The sequence below is a fragment of the Canis lupus genome, chromosome 17 (assembly GCF_011100685.1).
Source record: "Canis lupus familiaris isolate Mischka breed German Shepherd chromosome 17, alternate assembly UU_Cfam_GSD_1.0, whole genome shotgun sequence".
Lineage (NCBI taxonomy): Eukaryota > Metazoa > Chordata > Mammalia > Carnivora > Canidae > Canis > Canis lupus.
In genome coordinates, this window is record NC_049238.1 from 21,717,842 (window position 1) to 21,745,029 (window position 27,188).

At 40.2% G+C, this 27,188-nt stretch overlaps 1 protein-coding gene across 1 annotated transcript; it reads left to right on the forward strand.

Annotated features, from left to right (window-relative positions):
* The first annotated feature begins 14 nt into the window (after positions 1–14).
* Positions 15–26,584, forward strand: LOC475709 (solute carrier family 4 member 1 adaptor protein). Its single transcript, XM_038561108.1, has 14 exons — positions 15–778; positions 994–1,186; positions 3,687–3,809; positions 5,020–5,080; positions 5,392–5,531; positions 10,748–10,908; positions 11,693–11,762; positions 12,541–12,727; positions 16,764–16,875; positions 19,142–19,379; positions 21,202–21,288; positions 22,562–22,629; positions 24,040–24,109; positions 26,245–26,584. The coding sequence occupies exons 1-14, from the start codon at positions 116–118 to the stop codon at positions 26,292–26,294; spliced, it is 2,223 nt and encodes a 740-aa protein (XP_038417036.1). The 5' UTR covers positions 15–115; the 3' UTR covers positions 26,295–26,584.
* Positions 26,585–27,188: the final 604 nt, after the last annotated feature.

Here is a 27,188-nt window from a genome sequence, read left to right on the forward strand (position 1 = left end):
AGAGAGAGAGGAGAGGCGGAGAGGCGGAGAGGCGGAGAGGGAGAGGAGAGAGGAACTTAGAGACTGCGGGGGTAGGTTTCCCAGGAACAGATTTTGAGAGTGCACCCGCCCGAGGATGGCTGATAGTCCCTCTCCGTCCGAGTCGCTGGCTTCGCAAGAGCGCAGTGATGACTTCAAGAAACCAACCCTGCCGGTGCCCCCGGTCGTGCGGGGCAAAGCTCCGGCCACCAGTCCTTCGAACCCTGAGGAGGTAAAGAAGGAAAGGCCCACGGCGCTGCCAGAGCCCGACCCCGGGGAGCCCGACGTCCCGCCAGTCCAGCCCGACAGCGGGGACACCAGGAGTCCACCGACGGAGCAGCCGCGGCCCCCCTCAGCGGCTCCTTCAGCTGGCGGCCCGGCCCGGGCTCCCCCTTACCGGGAGCCGCCGTGGGGCGGCCCCGCCTCGGCCCCCTACAGCCTAGAGACGCTCAAGGGCGGCACCATCCTTGGCACCCGCAGCTTGAAAGGGACGAGTTGCTGCCTCTTCGGGAGGCTGTCTAGCTGCGACGTGTGCCTGGAGCACCCTTCGGTGTCCCGGTACCACGCCGTGCTGCAGCACAGGGCGGCCGGCCTCGAAGGAGAATGCGACGGCCAAGGGCCGGGCTTCTACCTTTACGATCTGGGAAGCACCCACGGCACTTTTCTTAACAAAACCCGCATCCCACCCCGCACCTATCGTCGCGTCCACGTCGGGCACGTTCTTCGCTTTGGAGGCAGCACCCGGCTCTTTCTTCTTCAGGTAAGTAGAACAACGTAATGCGGAAATCTCTGGAGTGCACCGGCCTGGGTTCCAGAGTTGCTTACGCTTTCTGTGAAGAAGGAGGTTCTCCCCGTCCCCGAGGACAAAGTGGGGGAATCTGGCTCCTCTGCGGACACGTGTTCCCGTTGCCATATTTCTGAAAGTGACTCCCACACTCCTGAACTCTGAAAGAATTCTTTCGCTTGGTTCATCAGGGACCAGAGGAAGACCGAGAGGCAGAATCCGAGCTGACCGTAACGCAACTGAAGGAATTGCGCAAGCAGCAGCAAATGATGTTGGAGAAGAAGATGTTGGGAGAAGACTCGGATGAGGAAGAAGTGGACACCACCGAAAGGAAGAGAAATACTAGTAGTCAAGATGATGAAATGGGCTGTACCTGGGGAATGGGTAAGAGATTAAAATTGCTGCCGGAACCTAATATTGTAAATTCACTACAAGTGGTATGTATATAGAGCTCTGATCTTGATTATCATCACTGGAGGGGCTGGAACTACATTCAATTTTTTTTTTTTTTTTTTTTTAATGATAGTCACAGAGAGAGAGAGAGAGAGAGAGGCAGAGACATAGGCCGAGGGAGAAGCAGGCTCCATGCACCGGGAGCCCGATGTGGGATTCGATCCCGGGTCTCCAGGATCGCGCCCTGGGCCAAAGGCAGGCGCCAAACCGCTGCGCCACGCAGGGATCCCCTGGAACTACATTCAATCAAAAACCATGGAATGTTCAGTGTAGGATAGTGCCTCATTTTTTTTGTACTTTATGTATGTAAATTCCCTGAAATGTGAAATAGCTGATCAGAGAAAGCTTGTCCCTTGGCCAGAAGAATAAATGGAGTTTTCTATAATGCCAGGCAGTTTGGAGGATGGGTATTCAGGAACCAGGAATATAAAAAGAAGATCATCTTAATGTAGTGTTGGGAAGATTGGATAAATATGATGAAATTACTTCGTAAGTGTAAAACAAAGCTAGAAACCCTAAATATGCTAAAGTAAGGGTTTAGAGAAGGGAGTAATCACTGAGGACTTAGACGTGCACTGTCCAATATAGTAGCCATTACCCATATGTGGTTATTGGACACTTAAATTATGACTAGTCCAAACTGACTTGTAACGTAAAATACACACTAGATTTAAAGGCTTACTGTGAAAAAGTAATGTAAAATATTCGTATTATTTTCATATTGATTACATGGTAATAGTTTTACCTGATTTCCCCCACCCATTTTTTTTTTTTAAGATTTCATTTATTTATTCATTAGAGACACACACACACAGAGAAAGAGGCAGGGGCACAGGCAGAGAGAGAAGCAGGCTCCATGCAGGGAGCCCGACACAGGATCCGACCCCAGGTCCCCAGGACAACGCCCGGGGGTGAAGGCAGCAGCAAACTGCTGAGCCACCCAGGCTGCCCTGATTCCCCTTTTTAATGTGGCTACTAGAAAATAAAGTTTTTTTTTTAAATTTATTTATGATAGTCACACACACACACACACACAGAGAGAGAGAGAGGGAGGCAGAGACACAGGCAGAGGGAGAATCAGGCTCCATGCACCGGGAGCCCGACGTGGGATTCGATCCTGGGTCTCCAGGATCGTGCCCTGGGCCAAAGGCAGGCGCCAAACCGCTTGCGCCACCCAGGGATCCCTAAAAAAGTTTTTTTAAAGATTGTGTTTATTTAGAGAGAAAACAGGTGTGAGCCGGGGGAGGGGCAGAGAGAGAGGGAGAAGGAGAGACAGTATCTCAAGCCGACTCTGCACTGAGTGTGGAACCGGATAAAGGCTCCCCACTACCCTGAGATCATGACCTGAGCTGAAATCTAGATTTGGACCCTTAACCACCTGAGCTACTCAGGCACCCTGAAGATAAAAAGTTGCATGTGTGGCTTTCATATTGCTGTTGGGCAACACTGACTTTAAATTTGAGAAAGTTTTTAAGTTTACAAACAGATGTGTCTTGACCTGGAATTTGAAGGAAAAGAAAATTAGCCCCCAGGAAGCTTAGTATTGAGGATCGTTTTCAGGGCAGGGATTGATGATTTTTTTTTTTTTAAGATTATTTGTGTTTTTATTTGACACAGAGAAAGAGAGAATGAGAGAGAGATGCACAATCCTGGGGAGTGGCAGGCAGAGGGAGAGGGAGAAGCCGACTCCCCGCTGAGCAGGGTCCTGACTCAATCCCAGGACCCTGGGATCATGACCTGAGCTGAAGGCAGAAGCTTAACTAACTGAGCCACGCAGGCCCCCGGGATTGATGATTTTAACCCAGTAATGAGTAGACCAGCCTATATGGCAGATATGGTAAATATTAATAAATTATAATGGATACAGAGTATTAGACCCAGCTGTTAGAGAGCAGGAATACCAGAGCAAGAAGCTTAGGTTTTTTTCCATGGACAATGTGGTAGGTAATTTTGTTTTTAAAATATAGTGATGGAGGGCAGCCCGGGTGGCTCAGCGGTTTAGTACTGCCTTCAGCCCAGGGCGTGATCCTGGAGATCCGGGATCGAGTCCCACATCAGGCTCCCTGCATGGAGCCTGCTTCTCCCTCTGCCTGTGTCTCTGCCTCTTTCTCTCTCTCTGTGTGTCTCTCATGAATAAATAAATAAAATCTTAAAAAAAAAAAAAAGACTTCGTTTTAAAAAATAAAAAAATAAAATAAAATATAGTGATGGAGAAAAAAAAATAAGATGCCATGAAAGCAAGTTTTAATTTGTCCCACAATTTAGAAAAACTAAAGATATTTATACTAGTGCTTTTGTGTTTGCCCCCTTCTCCCCGACCCCTCACCTTTCTTTTCATTGATAACTGTATGTTTGTGCAGGCTGAATGGAAAGTGGGTGTCATTAAGATAGTCTCTTCTTATGTCTGTCTGTTCTTTCCCATGTCCTGTAGGAGAAGATGCTGTAGAGGATGAGGCTGAAGAGAACCCCATTGTCTTAGAGTTTCAGCAGGAAAGGGAGGCCTTTTATATAAAGGATCCAAAAAAGGCTCTCCAAGGTTTTTTTGACCGAGAAGGTACGTAAACAGATTCTGACCCTGCCAGTAAAAGGTATCCATTGCAGTGTTGTTTTATAGATCTTCAGGGTACTTAGAAATGCTGTATTTTATCTGCTGTTCTGCTGTTCCTCTTAATCAGTTCTTGCCCTATGGTCGATCGCTTCAGGTTTATTTTGAAAATAGTAAAAGTCTTGTTAGTTCTTCCCATCTTGGAAAAAGAGACTACTTTTTTTTTTTTTTTTTTTGACTTGTCCCATTCTTCTCAAAAGATCTTAGACTTGGGTGGTGGGGAGATTGTCCTAACGTCTTAAATTTTTTTGTTTCTAATCCATCTGATCTTTTATAATCCTTAACATGAATGTTCACTTTATATGATGTAAGGGATGTTTCCACAGAGGATTGTTTCAGTAGTGATGCTTTGAGAGAATATCTCTGTGTGTTTATGAATATGTATGTGAACTGGATACATTCTGCCCTTAATATTTATGCTTCTAAAAACCAGGCAGTTATGAGAAATTAACTACATCTACAACTTAAATAAGTGTGAAAGCTGCTATATAGTGGATAAAGCCATTTTGGGGGAGTTTTGATCTGTTTGCCTTTTTTTTTTTTTTTTTTTTTAAGATTTTATTCTTTTATTTGAGAGAGATAGAAATAGCAAGAGAGAGCACGAACGAGCAGAGGACAGAGGGAGAAGCAAGCTCCTGTTGAGCAGGGAGCCCGACATGGGGCTAGATCCCAAGACCCTAGGATCATGACCTGAGCTGAAGGCAGATGCTTAACCAACTGAGCCACCGAGGCACCCCGATCTGAGTTTGCTTTTCTTTGCCTCAAGCTCATCCTAATTTTTAAAAAATATTTATTTATTTTAGAGAAAGAGAGCAAGTAGGGGGAGGGGCAGAGGGAGAGAGATTCCTGAAGCAGACTCCCTGCTGAGTGTGGAGCCTAATGCAGGGCTCTATCCCAGACCCTGAGTTCATGACCTGAGCTGAAATCAAGAGTTGGCCCCTTAACTGACTGAGCCAGCCACCCAGGGTCCCCAAGTTCATCTTAATTTTATTATTCAATGATAATCCCTAGGAATAAGAAGTGAAATGCTTTGAAATTTAGTATTCGGTGTGGCATGGGAATTTGATATTCTTATTTAACCCTTCCTCTCTTTTCCCTTTGTCTCAACTAATAGTTTTCAGATGTTATTAAAATTGTTTTGCCTTTCTTCCTCCCACAGGAGAAGAATTAGAATATGAATTTGATGAACAGGGGCATAGCACTTGGCTCTGCAGGGTGAGGTATGTTCTGTTCTCATTAATGTCCATTTCTGAAAGTGGCCAATTTCAGGTTGTAGACAACAAACCCAAAGAGTAACTTCAGTCTTATTTTTAGGGTATACCTGAATTTGGGCTTTGATAATTTGGCAAATGGAGTGGGATGGGTCAGAGGTATGAGGAAAAGATTTGAAGTCCAACCTTGGCAAGATAGAACAAGATGAATGAGAGATTATAAAAGCATGTCAAAAAATAACTATTATCACAGCATATTAGTTTTTTTGGTGAAAATTAGAGCTTAGTGTTGTGCTGTGATTCCCTCCAAACCAATATAGATTACCTGTGGATGATTCAACTGGAAAACAACTGGTAGCTGAGGCCATTCATTCAGGAAAGAAAAAAGAAGCAATGATCCAATGTTCACTGGAAGCTTGTCGAATCCTTGATACTTTGGGATTGCTGCGGCAGGAGGCAGGTATGTGGAAGTCTTTTTTTTCTTTAAAAGAAAGAAAGCAGAGGAGACAGAGAGGGAGGGAGAAGGAGGAAGAGGGGGGGAAAGAGATAGAGATGGACAGAGACAAAGAAAAAGAAAGAGAAAAGGAAGGAAAATTTAACACAAGGCAATAAAATATCTTTCAGGGGAAAGTGTAAACTGTATAGAATTCTGTAGTGAAAAGAAAAGATTCCATATCTCAGTATTCAAAGGAAGCCATTGTATATATTCTCCTAGACATTTTTTTATGGGTATAGATATATGTTCAGAATTAGGTCCTTTAGGGGGATCCCTGGGTGGCTCAGCAGTTTGGCGCCTGCCTTTGGCCCAGGGCGCGATCCTGGAGTCCTGGGATTGAGTCCTGCCTTGGGCTCCCGCCATGGAGCCTGCTTCTCCCTCTGCCTGTGTGTCTACCTCTCTCTCTCCCTATGTCTATCGTGAATAAATAAATAAAATCTTAAAAAAAAAAATTAGGTCCTTTAATAAAAGTAAGCACTGGATAGCCCGGGCAGCTCAGTGGTTTGGTGCCACCTTCAGCCCAGGATGGGATCTTGAAGACCCTGGATCGAGTCCCACATCGGGCTCTCTGCATGGAGCCTGCTTCTCTCACTGCTGTGTCTCTGCCTCACTCTCTCTCTCTGTGTCTCTCATGAATAAATAAATAAAACATTAAAAAAAAATAAGACTACCAATGACTCATAACAGAATACACCTGTTCCTTGCCCTGCCCCTCCTCAGTCTTCAACTTTAGAAGGCTTTTTAACTCTTTCAGTTATTCCTTTTGGCATTTAAAAATATCCATATTTCTAAAAAGGAAGAATGTGCTGCTTTATTTTGAGTCATTTATTTTAAACATCTACTGACTCTGTTATATTAGTATTTACATGATTATGTTTATGCAAATATTAGTCATAACTCAGCAGTTTTTTCTTTTGTTTTTCCTAAAGTTAATAATTATGTGTGTTTTTTATGTATTTGGATTTTATAGCTCTTGATCATTCTTCCCACACCTTTCAATAACCTTTAAATATATTTTCTCACATCGTCAATCACATTAAATAATTGATCAGTTCTGACTTTTTTGGAAACATTTCTCCTAAAGAGCACTATTTTTTTAGGACTTAGTGCTCTCTGAATTGCTGCAGGACTGTCAACTGGACCTTACTTTGCTGTTATCCTTGAGATTTCCTTTGTCTTTTTTCAGGGTTAAATTTTCTGTTTCTTGATTCCCAGATTCTCATGTTTCTTGGTGTATTCCTTGTTTTATTGGAGTATTTCTTTCTATAGTTTTAGCAGATTAAAAAGCTGGTACTACAGTAGAGGGCATGGATGATTATAGTCTTCAGTGGATTTCACATCTTTCATTTTTCTTGATCTACTCTCATTTTGGTGGAAATCCTCTAGTGGATTCCTCAGAAAGGATGTATAGCAAGTAAACTTTATTAAATTCTCCATTCTGAAAATATAACTATTTTAGCTTTACTCTTGATACTGTTCAGAAACATTTCTGAAATTAGCCATTAGTCATTTAATCCCTCTGTTTTCTCTTTCTCTCTGGAATTTTGTTACTAGATATTGAACATCTTAGACTGACCATATAAGTTTTCTTTTTTCTTTGCTTTGTTATCTCAATGTCTTTTTGTTCTTTCTGGGAGATTTCTGCAGCTTTATCTTTCTATCTCTAGTTTGCTATCAAGATTTTAATTTCCAAGGTTCATTTTTGTCCTTTGAACATTCATTTTTTAGAAAAGATTTTATTTATTTATTTGAGAGAGAGTGTGCAGGCAGGAGTACGAACAAGGGGAGGGGCAGGGGGACAGGGAGAGAAAGAGATAATCTCAAGCAGAGTCAGCACTAAGCACAGAGCCAGATACAGGACTTTATCTCATGACCCGAGCCAAAATCAAGAGTCAGACGTTCAGGATGCCTGGGTGGCTCAGCAGTTGAGCATCTGCCTTTGGCTCAAGGTGTGATCCCAGGGTCCTGGGATTGAGTCCCACATTGGGCTCCCTGCATGGAGCCTGCTTCTCCCTCTGCCTATGTCTCTGCCTCCCTCTCTCTGTGTCTCTCATGAATAAATAAATAAAATCTTAAAAAAAAAAAAAAAAAAAGGCAGATGCTTAACTAACTGAGCCATCCAGATGTCCCTGAATATTCATTTTAAAAACATAATATGCTATCGTTTCATGGGTTGTAAATATCTCATCACACTGCTAATCTGTGTCCTTCAGATTGCTTTTCTTTTTTGTGTGTGGTCTCTATCCTGCACATTCGAGGTGTTTCTCAGGGCACCTGGGTGGTTCAGTGGTTGAGTGTCTGTCTTGGGCTCAGATCGTGATCCCCCCGGGGTCCTGGGATCGAGTCCCACATCGGGCTCCCCTCAGGGAACCTGCTTCTCCCTCTGCCTATGTCTCTGCCTTTCTCTGTGTCTCTCATGAATAAATAATTTTAAAAAATTTTAAAGTTTTAGAGGTGTTTCTCAGTTGTATAGTTCTTGGTTGTAGATTCTTATTTAGGGACAAAAAAGGTGCTTGACAGCTTGGATTATATAGGTGAGACTTCCTAATTTTGAGCAATAATAATAGAATGATGTTGGTGGGCCCTTTATTGGGGAATTCCTCATGTAGTGTCCTTAGGTTTTTCCTCTTCTGCTGGCAGGATTCCTCAGAGAATATTATTCCAATCTCCTGCATGAAATTCCTGGAGCTAGAGGCTGGAAGATAGCTGAGCAGATTCTCAATATCCAGCTATTTTCAGGACGGTACTATTTTTAGAATATAGTACCCATGCTCTTGTCAACTGGTCAGTCCACAATGCAGACTTTCCATCTTACCCTTTCTAGAGATTAACTTCTGGATTTTTTTCTGGGGATGGGAAGGAAGTGAGCAGGCAGGGAGGAGAATCTATTTCTCAACTAGCTTTTACTCTGTTCTGCTTATTTTAGCACTACTATCCATCCTCAGTTCCAGATCCTTTTGTAGATTCTGCAGTATCATCAGATTGGTTCTCAGCTTTCCTCACTATTGGTTTAGAGTTCATCTTTATTAGTTCTGCTAAGTTAGTTTCCACCTGTCTGTCTACTTAATAATTTCCAAAAATGAAATGTTACTATCCCTTCTCTCATTCTGTCTGATTTGTAGGTTTAGTATTTTTATCTTTTTGTTTACTTATTTTTTAAGGAAGCTCTTTACCGAGCATTGGACTCAAACTCACAACCCTGAGATCAGGAGTTAGGTGCTCTACCAACTAAGCCAGCCAGCAGCCCCAGTATATTAGTGTATTTATTTATTTATTAAATTTGTGTTTTTTAAAAAGATCTCTTTACTACAGCTTTAGTGGGATATGAGGAGAGAGTAAACTTAGAGATGTGTGTTTAATGTACCATCTTAACCTGGAAATTACGAAGTTTATATTAATAAGGACTGTTTTGGTTGTAAGTAATAGAAACCCAATTCAAACTAGCTTAAGGGAGAAAAGTTATTGGCTCTAGAAGGTGGGAAGAGTAGCTTACAGCATTGAAGGAAGAACTGCGTGAACCAGGACTTTTAAATTCTGGTCCTATCAAACTAGAACTGTCAGTATCACCAGGATACTATAAAAGCTGTCTGTGTAAATCTGATCAGTTTTATGAGTCCATGGTTTTATTTTACAGATAGATTCTTATCCTATGCAGAAAAGCTGACTGCTCACAGCCTGAATTTATATCTTCCCTCTTTCCTAACTTCATTGGAAAGAGAGTCTTTTTTTCCTTATATCTAAATATAAATATAAGGGAAAGATTCTTACTGATTTGGCTTTGGTCACTTGAGTACCCCTAATCCAGATGGAATGGGGGAGGAGTTTTCTAGAAGAAAAGGGATACTTTTACCAGAACAAGGGGAATAAGATGGCATAGGGTAGACAAGAAAGTAATAGGTCCCGTAGTCCCCTATTATAAGCTTTATACATTTTCATGGTTACAAACAATGTTGCATTGATATCTATAGGATAAATTTCTCTAGTGGAATTGCTGGTCAGTTGTGTTTTTATTATTGACAGATGTTGTGATATTGACCATCAAAAAGGTTGTATTAATGTATATTCCCAACAGTTGTTTGAGAGTTCCATTTCCCCATACCCTTGCCAAATTGGGTATTATTAATCTTTTTTCTAATATATAGGTGAGAAGTGGTATCTCATTATTTTAATTTGTATTTTTTTTCTTTTTTAAAGATTTTATTTATTTATTCATGACACTACACAGAGAGACAAGAGAGAGGCAGAGACACAGGCAGAGGGAGAAGCAGGCTCCATGCAGGGAGCCTAACATGGGACTCGATCCCGGGTCTCTAGGACCACGCCCTGGGCTGAAGGCGGTGCTAAACTGCTGAGCCACCCAGGCTGCCCTAATTTGTATTTTTTAATTATTAAAAAATGTTTAACATCTTTTTTTCACCATTTGGATTTCTTTTTCTGTGAACTGCTTTCATTATTTTTAAAATTTTCTTTTGGATTATTAGCCTTTTCTTTGTTTACCTTTTTCCTTTTTTAACTCATTGATTTTTGAGAACTTCTTGTTCACTAAATAAATTAGCCCTTTGTTTTAATTCTTTCATTGTGGTAAAATATACATCACATAAAATTACCATTGTAAGTATTAAGTGTATTAAATACATTCACATTCTTGTGCAACCATCACTACTGTCCATCTCAGAAGTTTCTCATCTTCCCCTATTAAAACTTTGTACCCACTGAACACTAACTTCTTTTCTTCCTTCCCCCAGCCCCTGGTAATTACCATTCTACCTTCTGTCTCTGTGAATTGAACTACTCTAATTAACTCCTATAAGTGGAATCATGTGTGTCTGGTTTATTTCACTTAGCATAAAGTCTCAACCCTTTGTTTTTATATGTAGTTTGACAGCTTATTGAGTCTTGCAGTAATTGATATTTTAAGTTGCTTACCTACTTGCCTTTTTCTTTTTTTAAAACTCATTTCAGGGGATCCCTGGGTGGTACAGCGGTTTAGCGCCTGCCTTTGGCCCAGGGCGTGATCCTGGAGACCCGGGATTGAATCCCACGTCGGGCTCCCGGTGCATGGAGCCTGCTTCTCCCTCTGCCTATGTCTGCCCCTCTCTCTCTCTCTCTGTGTGTGACTATCATAAAAAAAAAAAACAAAAAAAAAAACTCATTTCATTACCATTTATTTTATCTCCTAGTATCTCGAAAAAGGAAAGCCAAGAACTGGGAGGATGAAGACTTTTATGATAGTGATGATGACACATTTCTTGATCGGACTGGCCTCGTTGAAAAGAAGCGTCTGAACCGAATGAAAAAGGCTGGGAAGATTGATGAGAAGCCAGAGACCTTTGAATCATTGGCAAGTTTTACTTATAGAAATAGCTGTGGTAGTTCAATTTTTATATAAGATAATATATTATTTAAATTTGTTTCAAAATTTTAATTTTTAAAGCAATAGCATTAAAAAAAAAAAAAGCAATAGCATTGAAATCTGGTAGTGAAGTATAACTTTCTTGATCTGTCAATTTGTTAGTAATAACCAGTCTTATCCAGGTTGGAAAAAAGTTTGGCTTGCTGCTAGCCTCTGTCTACCTCTAGGTAGATACTGATTTATTAATGAACCTTCTTTGAATATGATTAACAGCATATCCAAAAAGAAAGGAAAATTTAGACATTCTGAAGTGAAATCAACTTCAGACTTTTGGCAGTCAAGAATTGTGAAAGGAATTTTGAGGAGTATACTTTATTAATAGTCTTAAACAGTATATCCTTTATGAAATCGTCATAAGATGGCATGTGTTTTCACTATATTAAGTAGTATTGAGAGCTTTAAAACATTACCTAACATCTATTTTTTGATTCACCAATGAAAACAAATGCCTTGAGTTCTTTCTTTTGAGTAACAAGTCTATATTCTGTACATTCAGTTTAATTATGAATTAATTCAGAAATTAATTCAAATTAAACACGTGAAAAATGTTAGCTCCATAAAATTCAGATTTAAGTGGATTTCTGAATTAATCCTCTTAAACAAACAAAAAAATCCTCTTGTAACAATAGTGAAAATAGGAGGAAGACAGGAAAGCTACCATATTTTGAGAGAAGAAAAACATTTGTTCACCCTGTTAATTTGGGTATTACAGGTTGCAAAATTAAATGATGCTGAAAAGGAACTCTCTGAAATTTCTGAGAAACTGAAAGCCTCAAGCAAAGGTAAGTTAATGACCTATTAAACAAACATGTATTGGGCGTCTATCATAGGTACTATACGCTATATGCTTGTCAGCACTGAGGCTAATAAGATCTACAAAATATGGAGCCTTTCTTTTTTTTAATTTTTTTAAAGATTTTTATTTATTTATTCATGAGAGACACAGAGAGAAAGAGAGGCAGAGACACAGGCAGAGGGAGAAGCCGTCTCCATTCTGGGAGCCCAATGTGAGACTCGATCCCAGTTCTCCAGGATCACGCCGCCTGGGCGGAAGGCAGGCGCTAAACCGCTGAGCCACCCAGGTGTCCCTGGAGCCTTTCTAAGGAGCAACATAGCATCTTTGAATGAGAAAGAACATTATAAATTATTTGGTTTAAGCTCTTTATGTAATAGATGATGAAAATGAAGCCCATTGAGGCAAAGTGATATCCCAAGGTCTTCAAATTATCACCTGTTTTCTTATTCCTAATATGAATAATGTCCTCTATCCAGCTTTATGTTAGTGGATTTTTTTTAAAAGGATTTATTTATTTGAGAGAGAGAGTAGAGCGGGCAGAGGGAGAGAGAATCTTAAGCAGACTCCTTCCTGAGTGTGGAGCCTGACATGGGGCTTGATCTCATGACTCTGAGATCATGACCTGATCTAAAATCCAGAGTTGGATGCTTAACCTGTTGAGCCACCCAGGTGCCCTTGTTAGTGACTTTTCTATGGAAACTTTGGCTGAATTTTAAAATATTTGAGGCCATTTTTCTGAACATGTATTATGCTTTCTTGGACAGCTCTATCAGAGTCACCATCTCAGGACTCTTTAGATGCATTCATGTCAGAAATGAAATCAGGGAGTGCATTGGATGGTGTGTCCCGGAAGAAACTTCACCTGAGAACTTTTGAACTTAGGAAAGAACAACAGAGACTTAAAGGGTTGATAAAAATTGTAAAACCAGCAGAGATTCCAGAGCTGAAAAAGTAAGTCTTCATTATAATTAAAATTTTAAGAAGGCATGTTTGAATAGATAACATTTTGAATTATATCATTGTTTTCTTACATAATCATTACAGAATAGAAATAGAATGTAAGAGGCCCTTTAAAGCACAGGAGACAGTGATTTCAGAGTCAAAACCCATTTCATTTATGAAATATAGACTGCTATGGAATTTTTAGAGAAAACTCTATTGATTCTTGTTTCATTGGAAGACTCTGAATTTTTTACTTAATCTTTTAATGCAGAGTAAACTTCTTTAAAGAGCAACATGCACAAAAGATTAGTATCCCCAATATATAAAGACCTTTGAATGAGTAGACAACCATCTAGCAAAGAGAAAAATGGGAAAGGGGTATTAACTGACAGGCCACTGAGAAAGAAATAAACATAGCTCTTAACTATGTAAAAAAAGTGCTCAATCTTGCTCATAAGGGAAATACAAATATAATAATGTAATCTTTTAATCTATGATTTTATCTTATTTTTTATTTTTTAAAGATTTTATTTATTCATAAGAGACACAGAGAGAGGGGGAGAGAGAGAGAGAGGCAGAGACACAGGCAGAGGGAGAAGCAGGCTCCATGCAGGGAGCCCAATGTGGGACTCGATCCCAGGTCTCCAGGATCACGCCCTCGGCCGAAGGCAGCGCTAAACTGCTGAGCCACCCGGCCTGCCCTAATCTATGATTTTAAAACCCCAGAGGAAATAAAAGTACAGATTGTCATTTTAGCACTTGATTTGTCATTCCTAAGAACCGGTTGATAACTTTAATATATTTAAATACTGTGTAAAAAATATATTATTTATTTATTTATTTGAGAGCGAGAACACAAGGCAGGGGAGGAGCAGAGGGAGAGGGACAAGCAGACTCTACTGAGGACCTAGCCCTGATAACAGGGCTCAATCCCATAACCCCGATATCACGACCTGAGCTGTAATCAAGAGCCAGATGCCCACTGGACTGAGCCACCCAGGTGCCCCCCTATATTTAAATACTTTAAAGTGGACTTTCTTCCTTTAAAATGGGGGAAGGCATAATCCCCTAAAGTTGATTTTATTGGTTAACTTTGATTTTTGTGTAAATTATTGGAAGAAATTAACCTAAGTCCATTTGCAGAAATCTAGAAAATTTTTGAGTAATTTGTAAATAGGATTTTGGGAATAGTTTTTCCCAGACTCGGCTTGTATTTGTGAGTGTATGAATGTATACGTGGTGTGTGTGTGTGTATGTGTGTGAGAGAGTGAGAATAAGATCCAACCTTTCAACTTGACAGTATTTTCAAATTTTGTTCTATGTGGTCTCAACAAATTTTGAAAATGTTGAGTAGGTTGTTGGAAACGAGCAATTCCCAATGAGCACAATCCAGGTAGACATCTCAAAAACTGGGTATTGCCTGGGTGGGATGACTCATTTATGAAGATAATTAACTCTGGAAAGTTTCTTATTTTATTTAAAATTGTGCTGTCCTATATAGCACCCAATAGTCTCCTGTGACATTAAAATTAAATGAAATTAAAAATTCAGTTCTTTAATGAAGTAATCACATTTCAAGTTCTCAGTAGCCACATTGTAGCTAGTAGCTTCTGTATTGGACATTGTAGAAGTAGAACATTTCCATTATTGCAGAAAGTTCTGTTGGACAGTGCTGCTTTAAGTAGGCTCCATGCTGGGCGTGGAGCCCGACTTGGGTCTCAACTCACCATCCTGAGATCCAGACCAGAGTTGGGATCAAAAGCTGGCCACTTAAATGACTGAGCCACCAAGTGCCCCGTGGACAGTGCTGCTTTAGATTGTGTAAGCATTTAGGCAGCCCCTTTCCCATATACAAAGCCTATAATTTGATGCTAGGGACATTGCATAGATAAGTATCTAGATATTAGAAGGCACCTTTTTTTTTAATAGAGATGTTTTTGGAGCCCTTGATCATCTGTACAGAAAATTAATCCCCAAATTACTAGCAGATTTTTAAAAGATGTATGTATAGTTTGGATATTTCATACAGTGATTCCTAGGTCAGTCCACAAAAGTCTATGACCCAAGTAGTATTTCATTTACTAATAGTAAGGAGGGGAGTTAGCACTCAAGTTAGACTCCCTGGCTTTCATTCTTAGTTCTTTTCATTCTCAGCTCTTTGGGCATTTTGAGGCAAGTTATGTAATTTCTTTGACCTTTGCTTCCTTCAGCTGTAAATTAGAAGTACTAATGATGTTGAAAGATGACATGAAGAGAGGTGTCTGGGTGGCTCAGTCAGTTGGGCATCCTACTCCTGGTTTTGCCTTGGGTCAGGATCTCAGGGTCATGGGATTGAGCCCCACGTCAGGCTCTGTGCTTAGCAGCAAGTCTGCTTGGGATTCTCTCTCCCTCTGCCCCTCTCGCATTCATGGTGCTCTCTCTCTCTTTTTTTCTACTAAAATAAAATCTTTTTAAAAAAAGGAAGATAACATGAATAGCACTTGACAAAGTGCCGGCATGTATGTATTATTATTGTCATCATTGTCCTATTTTGCTTATACCTAGCAGCTATTTATAACATTGTGTTTATGGAGAAAGGATAAAAACTCCCAAGACATAGAACAGGTGAACATTAACATTGAGTTTTAATTCTAACTCCAAAATCGTTTCTCTTGGTAAGTCATCCCTGTGAGGGAGGGTATGCCAACTTCCTCCAGAGCCTCCCTTCATGCTGTCTGCGTGTCTGCTTAATTTCTCCTCCCTTTCCTACATTAGATCTGTCCTTTAGATGTGTATACCTTCTCTCTCCTCTTCTGACTTGAGGGTTGAACTTCCAAACTTTCTATCTAACATTTTTCCCGCCTGACCCAAGTAGCTCTTGATTGCGATCCCATCTTCTGTCTTTTCATATCTTTGGGGTGTCTTTGCTCATCCTCCAGACCAGCCAAGCTATTTAATAGAGCTGAAAAATATCTGTGTTGTTCTTGACTTTGTCTTTGTATGCCAGAATCTTCCTGAAGCCTTTGAAGAGGGCCTGTGAAGGATAGTATTTGTCAAAGAGTCTTTAAAGCCAGCCAGGCAGAATTCTTCTGGTGGCCTTAGCAAGGCAATGGGTGTGTCTGTGGTAGAGAGCATGCGGCTAAGGCTACGCTCAGGAACACTGCTGAGGGGATAGGACTTAGGTAGAAGAAGGCAGTAGTGGCATATGGGGCTTTAGCATGGAACGGCAAGGTCAGTTTCTCATATGGGTCCCTGTGTGTCTGGAGTGCCATCTCGATCCCTATATTCCAGAATGCAGGCCTGTCCTTCCCTCTCTCTCCTCATGCTATCTCGCCTACTCTCTGAGTGTCTGGTCAACTCAACTGCTATCTGTTTTGTTTTTGCTCATTTCTTGTTTCCCTCTGCTCTTTCTTAATTTCTACAATCTCTTGTTTTTGCTCTTTTTCAGCTTTACCCTAGTGGTCTCAGCTATTAGAACTCTTTGGCAAAACAAAACAAAACAAAACAAAACAAAACAAAAAAACCCTCTCTTTGGCCATTGAGAATGGTGACAAGCTCATTAGTTGTAAGGTCTCTCATATGTCTTTGTCATTACTTATCATGCAGTGTAGCTCCTACACACACTTTTTTTTTTTTAAACTTCTGTGATCAGAGCTTTTGTGTGTGGTTATAAGTGTGAACTCCAGGTAAGTAAGACACTATGAATCCTCTTGAGAGGTTGGTGGAAAATAGGGCTTTACACCATGGACTCATCCTGCCATTCGGTGGCAAGGAATGGGGTCTTGCCCCTTTGTCAATGACCTTTGTAGTCAGTATCATTTTATGAAGGTGAAGGTGAAGTCGTGGCATATTACAACTTACTAAAGTCAGACCCTCATCTTGCTCTGAATAGCCCTGTCTGTGAGAGTCAGCATTCAGATTCTCTTGGCCTTTTCCCATTTGTATGCTTAGATGTTCATTTTTTGGAAATTTTTGTTTTGCCAAAAGTTTGTCATCGTCCAGGGTGTTTTTAGATAAAATCTTGGCCTTGCCAGAATAGATACGTATAACTGTTCTTTCTTCTTAGGACTGAAAGTCAGACTACAGATGTGGAAAACAAAGCTAAAAAGCTTACATTGCCTCTTTTTGGTGCCATGAAAGGAGGAAGCAAATTCAAATTAAAAACGGGAACAGTAGGGGTAAGTTGTGGGTCATGGTGTTAAACTTTTAGCTCTCAAGTCAGTTTGCATTAACTGATAGGTACATTGACCATCAATTTATTAATTAGTGACAAATGTTGCGTTTAAGAAGTGTTTCTTTTCCTAGTGAGTGGATGTTGTGGCATTTAGACTCTGCTAACATATGTGAGTCACATAGTCCCTGCACCTGGCCCTGCCATATGATGTTCCCTACTTCATTTAATCCCTCTAACACTTCGTGATGTGTGGGAATTATAACCTTTCACAGGTGAGGAAACAGGGTCAGAGAGGTTAAATATGAGATCACATCATCATTAAGTGACTAGACCGGCAGTCAGATCCAGGTCCACTGTTTCTTGAGTTTCATCATCTTTCTACTATCCTCTAATACTTCACTGGTGAATATTTTTGCTTTATGTACATCACTTTTCAGAGATTCAGCTTTTAAAAGATCTTCATCACCTAAAGAGCTGAACCTTATGTATTAGTGTGTGAGAGCTGCCCTAACCAAACCACAGACTGGGTGGCCTAAACGACAGAAATTTATTTTCTCACAGTTCCGGAGGCTGGAAGTCCCAGATCAGCATGCCAGCAGGGTTGGTTTTCCGAGGTCTCTTTCCTTGGCTGGAAGATGGTTGCCCTCTTCCTGCATCTTCTGTGCACTTGTACCTCTTAGAAGAACACCAGTCATCTTGGATTAGGGCCCCACCCTAACGCTTTCTTTCAACGTACACCTTTAAAGAGTTTATCTCTAAATATGGTTACCTTTTGAGGTACTGGGGATTGGAACTTCATGAATTTTGTGGGGCCAGAATTCAGCCCCAAGCACCTTGAATTAGGGCAAACTGCCCCCTGGTGGCAGAAGCCTGAAGTCGCAGGTTGACCTGAGATGCAGGCTTTTCTGTGAAGGTGGAAGAAGGGAGGTACTTGTGTTTTAATTAGAGGAAAAAGTCTTTACTAAAAAGCTCTCTTGGGCAGCCCCGGTGGCCCAGTGGTTTAGCGCCGCCTTCAGCCCGGGGTGTGATCCTGGAGACCTGGGATCAAGTCCCACATCGGGCTCCCTGCATGGAGCCTGCTTCTCCCTCTGCCTGTGTCTCTGCTTCTCTATCTCTGTGTCTGTCATAAATAAATTTTAAAAATCTTTAAAAAATAAAATAAATAAATAAAAGCTCTCTTTAAGGTTTACTGAATTAAATCCTATATTTAAAAAATGAAAAAAAAAAGATGCGTTCAGTATATACTTTGGTACTTTTTCTCTATTCCTTAAGCTCCAATCAAATTTTTCTAATATTTTTATTAAAAGGTCTTTTAGAATACTTGGCTTTTTATTCTTCAAGAAATGTCTTTAGGGGAAAAAAAAAAAGAAATGTCTTTAGGGGATGCCTTGGTGGTGCAATCTGTTGAGCGTCCAACTCTTGATTTCAACTCAAGTCATGATCTCGGTTGTGAGATCAAGCCCCAGCGTCAGGCTCTGGGCTCAGTGCAGAGTCTGCCTGAGAGTCTCTCCCTCTCCCTACTGCTCTTTCTCTTCCTGTCTCTTTCTCTCTGTTTATCTCTCTCTAAAATAAATAAATAAATCTTAAAAAGAAAAAGAAATGTCTTCACAATCTGTTTTACTGATTGACATGTCTTATTTCTTTGAAATTGTGCTAAATCTTTTTTTTTTTTAATTTTTATTTATTTATGATAGTCACACAGAGAGAGAGAGAGAGAGAGGCAGAGACATAGGCAGAAGGAGAAGCAGGCTCCATGCACCAGGAGCCCGACGTGGGATTCGATCCCGGGTCTCCAGGATCACGCCCTGGGCCAAAGGCAGGCGCCAAACCGCTGCGCCACCCAGGGATCCCGAAATTGTGCTAAATCTAAAATGAAAAAGCTCCACAAATAATCTGTTTCTTAAAAATGTGTGTCTGATTTTCCTCTGCAAAATTTTGTGATGAATTAAGATCCTTTAACACCATGAGGGGTAACAGGACAGAATTCTTGCAGCTGACATTCACCTGCAATAAATGTTTTTGTTCCCTACAAGCTGTTTTAAGTGTTCTGTACTTAATATTCTTTTGACCCTAGAAACTAATAGACCTGTGTGTTAAGGGTCCATAGATGGATAAAATTTCATATGCAAGTCCTACTTCTGGCAGACTTCTGCAGGGTTCATCAACCTAGAGAGGTTAGATATACACATTTAGCTTAACCTCCTTAAAGAGATTTGTTTCTTTGTCATTATTTGGAACTATTTTTTCATGGTTTTTTTTTTTGTTAATAGAAGTTACCCCCCAAGCGTCCTGAACTCCCTGCAGCTCTGATGAGAATGAAGGATGAGCCTGAAGTAGAAGAGGAGGAAGAAGAGGAGGAGGAAGAGGAAAAGGAAAAGGAGAGGGATGAAAGGGGGGACATGGAGACTGGAAGCAGTAGGCTGCAGCAGGAGACAGAGCTGGAAGAAGCAGTGCAGGACACAAGGCCTCCTACTGACCTCATGTGTTCTAAAGAAACAAAAACCCATGGTAATATTTTTCTTCTCCTTCCTTTGGTGTTCAGTAGGGCATTTTCATTAATTGTGCATTGTTTTGAAAAGCCAAGCCAGTTCTTGCTTGTGCATTTTGACTCTGTGGCACTTGATGATATGTAATACAGTGGACTCTGGAAACATACTTTTTTGCTCTTTGACTGTCAGTCATTATTTATCATTGCCAAATAAGGAGGGCACGCATTTCCTGTCTATTCCAGAATTATGGAGCACTGAAAGCTGTGGAATCTGAAACCACAGCTGCTGTGGAACAATCCTGAGCTGCTGCCATTGTGTGATTAGAGGGCAGTAGAAGAGGGTGCATGATGGAGCCTAATCAGTAGTCTCAGTGTAGACCTCCCCTTAGTCATTGTTTTCCCCATCCCTAAAATGGAGGCTAAGCATACCTGTGTCCACAGAACACACTTCCTAGGAAGTATGATGCATTGTTCATCTTTTTGCCCATGGTACTGGCAGAGAACCCAGCACAGTCTTCACTCATCTCCGCCAAGGCTTGATGACAAATGACAAAAGAGGGAATTGGTTGGTTTTAACTATGTTTTCTTCTGATTATAAGAGAAAGATGTATTCATTTTAGAAACTTCAGATCCTACATAAAAGTCCAAAGAAGAAAAGAGAACTCTCCTGCAATCTCATCCCCAGAGATCATTGTTCATTTTTTAGTATCCTCTTGTCCCTTGTCAACTGCAGGAGTTATTTCCCTGCAGGGTGGCCAAACTGCTTGGAATTGTTAACACTTTGTAGAAAATAGGGAGCATGAGGAAAAACAGAACAGAAACTGACATTAAATTTTTTTTTTTTCTGACATTAAATATTTATGGGAATGCATGCCATGTCTACTTCCAGAACAAACCAGGCTTGTCTGCATAAAGTGCCAGGCCTGGTATGGAGGCCTTCTCCTGAATCATCCTCAGTTGGTTGAGAAAAGTTTCTGTTTTTTCATCTGTGAGAGATCTTTTGTTTTTGTGTTCTCCTTTGCTTAGTTATTGGCAAAATGCTTAGCCTTTTCAAACAAGGTACTTACACATACTCTTTTAGAGTCCAGTCTTTGATCCATACATTGTGAGGGTGGCATGTAAGGTTAGCAGGAGGGGGAGTAATAAGTGTTGAATTTTTTTTGTTAAGAGACCAAAGAAAATATGTGTATGTATAAAAATGGTAGGTTTTTAAGTTTGGTAAAGATACATTAATGAATAAATCTGCAACTGCTTAGGGATTACTCTAGGCCTCTTTTTTATTTCAATATTAGGATCATATTGTACATGCTATTTTATAACCTTTTTTTTTCTATGTCTTAAAATATTCTTCTTTTTTTTGTCTTAAAATATTCTTTTAAAATGTGGAGTCAATAAGGAGCATAGTGGTCCATCACATGCAAGTGCCATAATTTATGTAATCACCTCTCTATTGTTAGGCCTGTATGTTATTTATTAAATTTTGCTATTATAAACATATTGTGTATAATAAATCTTGGTATCCGTCTTTGATTATTTTCTTTGAATATGTTCCTGGAATTAGAATTTCTAGGCCAAGGAATATGTACATTTTTAAGGCTTTTGGTAAGTAGTGCTGAAAAGTTTTACCTCAGAGTTGGCCAGTTTTTAAAGTGGAAAACTGATTTCTCTGTTAAACATATGGAGGCACATTTTTTTGCAAATCTAATTAAGGTTATTGAAGCTAATGATAGTAAAGCTGGATGATTATGTATTTACTTAGCTTTTCCTGCTTTTGTTTTTGTTTTCTTGGTTCCCCACTATGAATTAAATAATAACAATATGCTCTGGTTCTGCATTTTATAGAAAACATGTCTCAACTCACCCAACTGGAACAGATTAAAGATTATCAAGAGATTAGTGAAACAGCTGCATCATGTGAGGAACCCTCAGGCAAGTAGTGTAGCCGACTCTGTTGCTGCTCTGCACACAAGCAACCAGCTGGTGTCAGAGAGAAGTTGGCAGCTGAGCTGAAGCAGCAGGAGAATGGCCTTTCAGACACTGGGGAGATGCTCTTGCAAGGGCCTTCGACAATACTGGAATATATGAGAGGTTATGTGTGGTGCCATCCCAGTTGCCTTTCTTTATTCCTTTTTCTGCCTCTTGGGGTTCCATCTCCCTGACCTACAAAATTCCTACTGCCTTTGTGCTTCCCTCTGTCCATGCAAGGCCCTCCATAATTTTCCATCTCCCAGAGATGAGTCTGTGCCTATCTTGGCAGTAATTCCAAAACTATTTAAAGAAGTTGGTTGAAAGGTTGTCCTATCAAAAGGACCAATTTTGAGGCCTCTGAGTGGTGTAGTTGGTTGAGTGTCTAACTCTGGTTTCAGCTCCGGTCCTGATCTCGCGAGTTGTGGGATCGAGCTGGAGTCAGGCTCTGCACTCAGCGCAGAGTCTGTTGGAGACTCTCTGCCTCTGTCTCTCCCTCACTTGCGCGCTCTCTCTCTCTCAAATAATCTTTAAAAAAAAAAAGAGACTAGTTTTCTACTGCTTTTAACTGTAATGGTTGAACTGTAGAATAGTAAAATCAGCCCCATTTTCCTTGCCCCCCTTTTTAAAAAAGATTCTTTTTATTTGAGAGCAAGATTGAGAGAGAGTGCATGAACAAATTGGGGGAGGGACTGGGGGAGAGAAGCAAACTCCCCACTGAGCAGAGAGCCCTGCGTGAGGCTTGATCTCAGAACCCTAGGGTCATGACCTGAGCCAAAAGCAAACACTTAACCAGCTAAGACACCCTTTTCAAATGGTGCAGTTGTATTCAAGCTTGTAGAACAGCCTTAGGATTTGAAAACTAGGGTTATTAGCAGAGAGAAAATTCTCTAAAGATAGATAGTCTTTATAATAGAAGAAAAAAAATTTTTTTAAGATTTTATTTATTCATGAGAGACAGAGAGAGAGAGGTAGAGACACAGGCAGAGGAAGAAGCAGACTCCGTGCAGGGAGCCTGATGCAGGACTTGATCCTGGGACTCCAGGATCATGCCCTGGTCCGAAGGTAGGCACTAAACTGCTGAGCCACCCAGGGATCCCCAATAGAAGAAATTTTTGAGAATTTGTTACATGTTTGCTTCAATTTTTATAATGCTCTTTTAGGGGGAATTTTTTCTTTTCTGTTTGACTTATTCTGAAATAGCTATTGCCTCTTGTTTTTCTTTTTCTCAAATTAGCATCAAAGAATAAATATGAGAAAAACAGAGATGAACTGAAGGAAAAAAAAGCTCCTGGTCCAGGCAAAGTAAGTACTTAGCCATAATCTTCATCTCTCTAGAAATAAAAGTGAATCCCCTTGTCATGGACCACATTCAGAAGAGTGAATTTTTAGGGATTGTCTTAGTGGAGTTCCCAATTGCCTAATCTAGAAATCCAGGCTCTCTTTTATTTTTGAATTTTTATGTTTTGCATTCTCTATTTTTGTCTCCATCCACATGGTTCTCTACTACTGTACATATACCTCTTTGATGAATTTGTGAATCTTTGTTCATATCCTTTTATGCCATACAAAGATGTTCACATAATATATTCTAATTTGACTGTTTATTACATAGAAGATAGAATGTAATGTACTGCATGGAATTTTTTTTTTTGCAGGAATTTTTTTTTTAACCCATTGTGGAAATCACTGGTCATCAGTACACCAAGAGCTTCCTACTATGTGGATACCTAGCCAATCCCCTGTGGGTGGATACTTGGGTTGTTTTTAGTCTTCCATTGTAACAGTGCTATAATGAATAATCTTGTGTATACATAATTTTGTATGGATACAGTAAGTTCCCAAAAGTGGGATTGCTAGATTGTGTCAGGAGGTCCCTAAGACCCTCAGGCTAGGCAATTCACAGAAAGCCTCACAGGACTCAGTACGTGGTTGTGCTCACAGCTATGATTTACTAGAGTAAAAGGATACCAAGCACAGTCAGCAAAGGGAAAAGGCCATGGGGCAAAGTTTGAGGAAACTAGGCATAAGCTTCCAAGAGCTCTCTTTCATGAAGTCACACAGGATGTATTTAATTCCCCTAGCAATGAGTTGTGACATCTTATGAAATGTTGCTAACCAGGAAGGCTCTTTAGAGACTCAGTGCCCAGGATTTTTACTGGGGACTGATCACAAAGGCATCTTCTGCCTGACATGTACTCAAATTCCATTTTCCCAAAAGGAAAGTAGATGTTCAGCATGAGTCATATTGTTTTTATAGACAGTTTAGGCGCAGTGAGCCACTTAAGGTTATCAGGTAGTAAGAACCCTGCTGAAATCCAAATCCTCAGATACCAAGTGAAAGCCAGCATTGTAAATAGGCCTTTCAAGGGATAGCAGTCAGGCTTGCCCTGTTAAGTCTTTTCTGTACTTCGATCAAAATACAAATGTCAAATTTCCCTCTATGAGGGTTATACCATTAGAACTCATACCTCTGTTAACAGTCCCTTGTAAAAAACATCACTTCACTCTCACTGGCTGAGAATCAGCTTGTTGAGGCTTTACAGGAAAAAGTTAAGGTTCAGAGAGAGAGTATGCTGCCATTTTTTGGTTACTTATGTCAAGTTAATTAATGGAAGCTTTTCTCTCTTAATTTTTATTTGCTGATAGGCATAGGGACAATAATTCTTAGAGTTAAAATTCTTTTGAGTAAAATAACCTATCTTTTCTTCACAGCTTCCAGCAACACTTTCCTCCAAATATCCAGAAGATGACCCAGACTACTGTGTGTGGGTCCCACCTGAAGGTAGATTGTTTTCTATTACTTTTCTTCTCTTCTAAGACTTACATATTTATATTTCTGAATAGGTAATGTATGTTTAAGGTTCAAAATAAAGTTTTATAAGAGTATATGGTAAGATGGAGCGCCTAGGTAGCACAGTTCGTTAAGTGTCCACCTCTTGGTTTCAGTTCAGGTTGTGATATCAGCGTCGTGAAATCAAGCCCCATGTAGGGCTCCTTGCTCAGTGCAGAGTCTGCTTGGTATTCTTTCTCCCTATGCCTCTGCCTCCCATTCACTCTCTCGTATTCTCTCTCTCCCTCTCTCTTTTTCCCTCTCTGCCTCTCTCCCTGTTCCCCTCTCCCTCTCTGTCTCTGTCCTTCCCTCTCTCTCTCTCTTTCTCTCTCAAATAAGTAGGGGCACCTGGGCTGCTCAGTTGGTTAAGGATCTAACTTTGGCTCAGGTTATGATCTCAGGGTCCTGGGATCGAGCCCCACATCTGGCTCCCTGCTCAGGGGGGAGTCTGCTTTTCCTTCTTCCTCAGCCCCTTCCCCTGGTCGTGCTCTCTTTCTCTCTCAAATAAATAAATAATCTTTAAAAAAAATCTTAAAAGAGTATGTAGTGGGAAAGTTCTTCCTTCTAGGGAAACAGAGTAAAAGATCTAAAAAGACATAGCTACTAAATATAATTTGTGGATTCTGCTTACATCCTTATTTGAACAAACAGCCATTTAAAAAATTATATACCAGTCAGATAATTTTGAATACTAGCCAGATATATGATGATACTAGAAAATTATTAATTGTTTTAAAGTGTAGGTGATGTTATGTTTTTTAGGAAAAGTCCTTATCTTCTAGGACTAAGTACAGAAATGTTTACAGATGGAATGGTATTTGGTATTGCCTTAAGATAATCCTGTAGAGATAGAGGATGAGGGAGCATGGAGGGGGTAATAGATAAAGTAGGACTTGCCACATATTGATAATTGTTTTAGCTGGGTGATGAATGGAGGTTCATTACAATTTTTTCTTTACTTCTGCATGTCTTTCACATTTTCTTTACAGTTAAAAAAACAACTGCTAGCTTTGCCTCAGCTACTCAGTGTTTTCCTCTAAAGCCAGCCAAGTATCCCTTTCTTATGAGTTCTTATATATGTCACATAAAATGCTTATGTGAGCAATAAAATACATAATATTTCACCATTGTTCTTATACAAATAGAAGCATATTCTATACTTTGCTGTCTTGCACTTAACACTATATGGAGATCCTTCCATAGCTATTTATAGATTCCTTCTTTCCCTCTCTCCCTCCCTGTCCTTCCTTCCCTAGTCCGTCCGTCCTTCCTTCCTTCCTTCCTTCCTTCCCTCCTTCCATCTTTTCTTCCTTTCTTCCATAGTTCTTTTTTATGGTATAGATAATACCATTACTTATTTATTCAGTTCCCTCAATGAATATTTCCTGTGTTTCCAGTTTTGCCATTATAAACAACTCTGCATGGAGGGACCGGGGTAGGGGGATGGGGTAACTGGGTGATGGACATTAAGGAGGGCACATGATGTAATGAGCTCTGGATGTTATATAAAACTGATGAATCACTGACCTCTACCTCTGAAAACCAATACATTATATGTTAATTGAATTAAAAAAAAATTCTGCAATAAGTAACCTCTGAAATACTTTTGCAAGTGTAGAGGTTCATGTGTAGAAAAACCATAAAAGTTAACATGCTGGATCAGAGGCTATAAACATATTTAAGACATTATAAATTTCATTCTATAGAGACTGTACAGCTTATGTTCAAGATCTGTTTGAGAACAGACCCTGATTTTTCAGAACACAGTTCAGGCACACTTTTAAGGCAGTATATGAGATGCTTGCTCTCCATATGGTTATCATAGGTTGCTTTTTTTATGGATCAGGTTTCTAATATACTAGTAGTTAATAGAAATTTTGTTACAAGAAATGTTTGCTTTTTATTGGCTAATAAATGTAAGGATAGAAGTGAAAAGAGGACCATGTCTTGAAGTCATATATGCAAAAAGGTAGAGTTCTAGAATAGAAGAAACTTTTACTTTTTAGCCCACTAATGTCTGGGTATCTTTTCCCTCCTGACTTTGGGAAAGTGAATGTGTTTCTTTCTTTCTTTATACTCTGATCTAGGCCAAAGTGGAGATGGCAGGACCCATCTGAATGACAAGTATGGCTATTGACTGCTTCAGAATCCTAGAGGAAGATCTTGTGGACCATGTGACATAGGATATTTAGGGTACTATATCAAGTTGAATATCCAGAGAAGGAGTTCAGGTGATCTTTTGTAAAATCTGGTGACTGGCCTTTTCTTCCACTCTTGGCTCTCTAAATTTATCTACTCATCTGATGCCCTTGAATTTGGCATTTATGTTTAAAAGTGTTTGTGTATGTATGTAAAAACCATATATTTGAGAATTGGTAAAGTGAGAGACATAACTCTATTAAAAGAGAAGAAGATGTCTCACGTTTGGGTAAGGCCACAGTGTCTTTCATTAAGTTTTAGGGACTGTGCTTCACTTGAGGAATAGGGTGCTTCTGTCAGTTAGACCCTAGGCTTCACTGATACAGTTTCCTCAAACAAGTGTTGAAATATGAGGTCATGCCATAGTGTGACCCTGGGTGCCCCAGTCATTCCTGGAACTAAAAGTAGATACAGAGTGGGGGCGTCCTACTCCCTCCTACTATCATCCTCCTGCCAGGTTTGAGAACAGACCCTGATTTATCAGGACACAGTTAGGACCTTAGTACCATCTTGTGCACTCAGGCACTAGTCTTGATACAAACTCAGTTCTTGGCATGTCCTGTACTCTGACCAATCAGATTAGTCACTCCTTCTCCCGTGCGAAGGTGCAAATAAGGTCATAGAATGAAAAGTTGGATGTGTTCTACCCAGCGTGAGGCTTCTCACCTCTATGGAGAGGAGAATAAAAGTTCTTCCTCTCTTGAAATACAAAGAAATGTGAGAAAATATCATCCCTCCCTCCCGCCCCCCCCACCCTCTTCCCCCTCAAAGGTTAATGAAGGCCTCACTTCCACAGGGAATGAATGAAAGCCTAAGAGTGGCAGCAAGGTGG

Bases quoted from the DNA above. Each gene is read 5' to 3' on its own strand.
- LOC475709 (XM_038561108.1), top strand. From the start codon at position 116: ATGGCTGATAGTCCCTCTCCGTCCGAGTCGCTGGCTTCGCAAGAGCGC. The intron at 1,187-3,686 runs GTAAGAGATTAA...CATGTCCTGTAG, and splicing joins GGGCTGTACCTGGGGAATGG to GAGAAGATGCTGTAGAGGAT. The intron at 5,532-10,747 runs GTATGTGGAAGT...TTTATCTCCTAG, and splicing joins ATTGCTGCGGCAGGAGGCAG to TATCTCGAAAAAGGAAAGCC.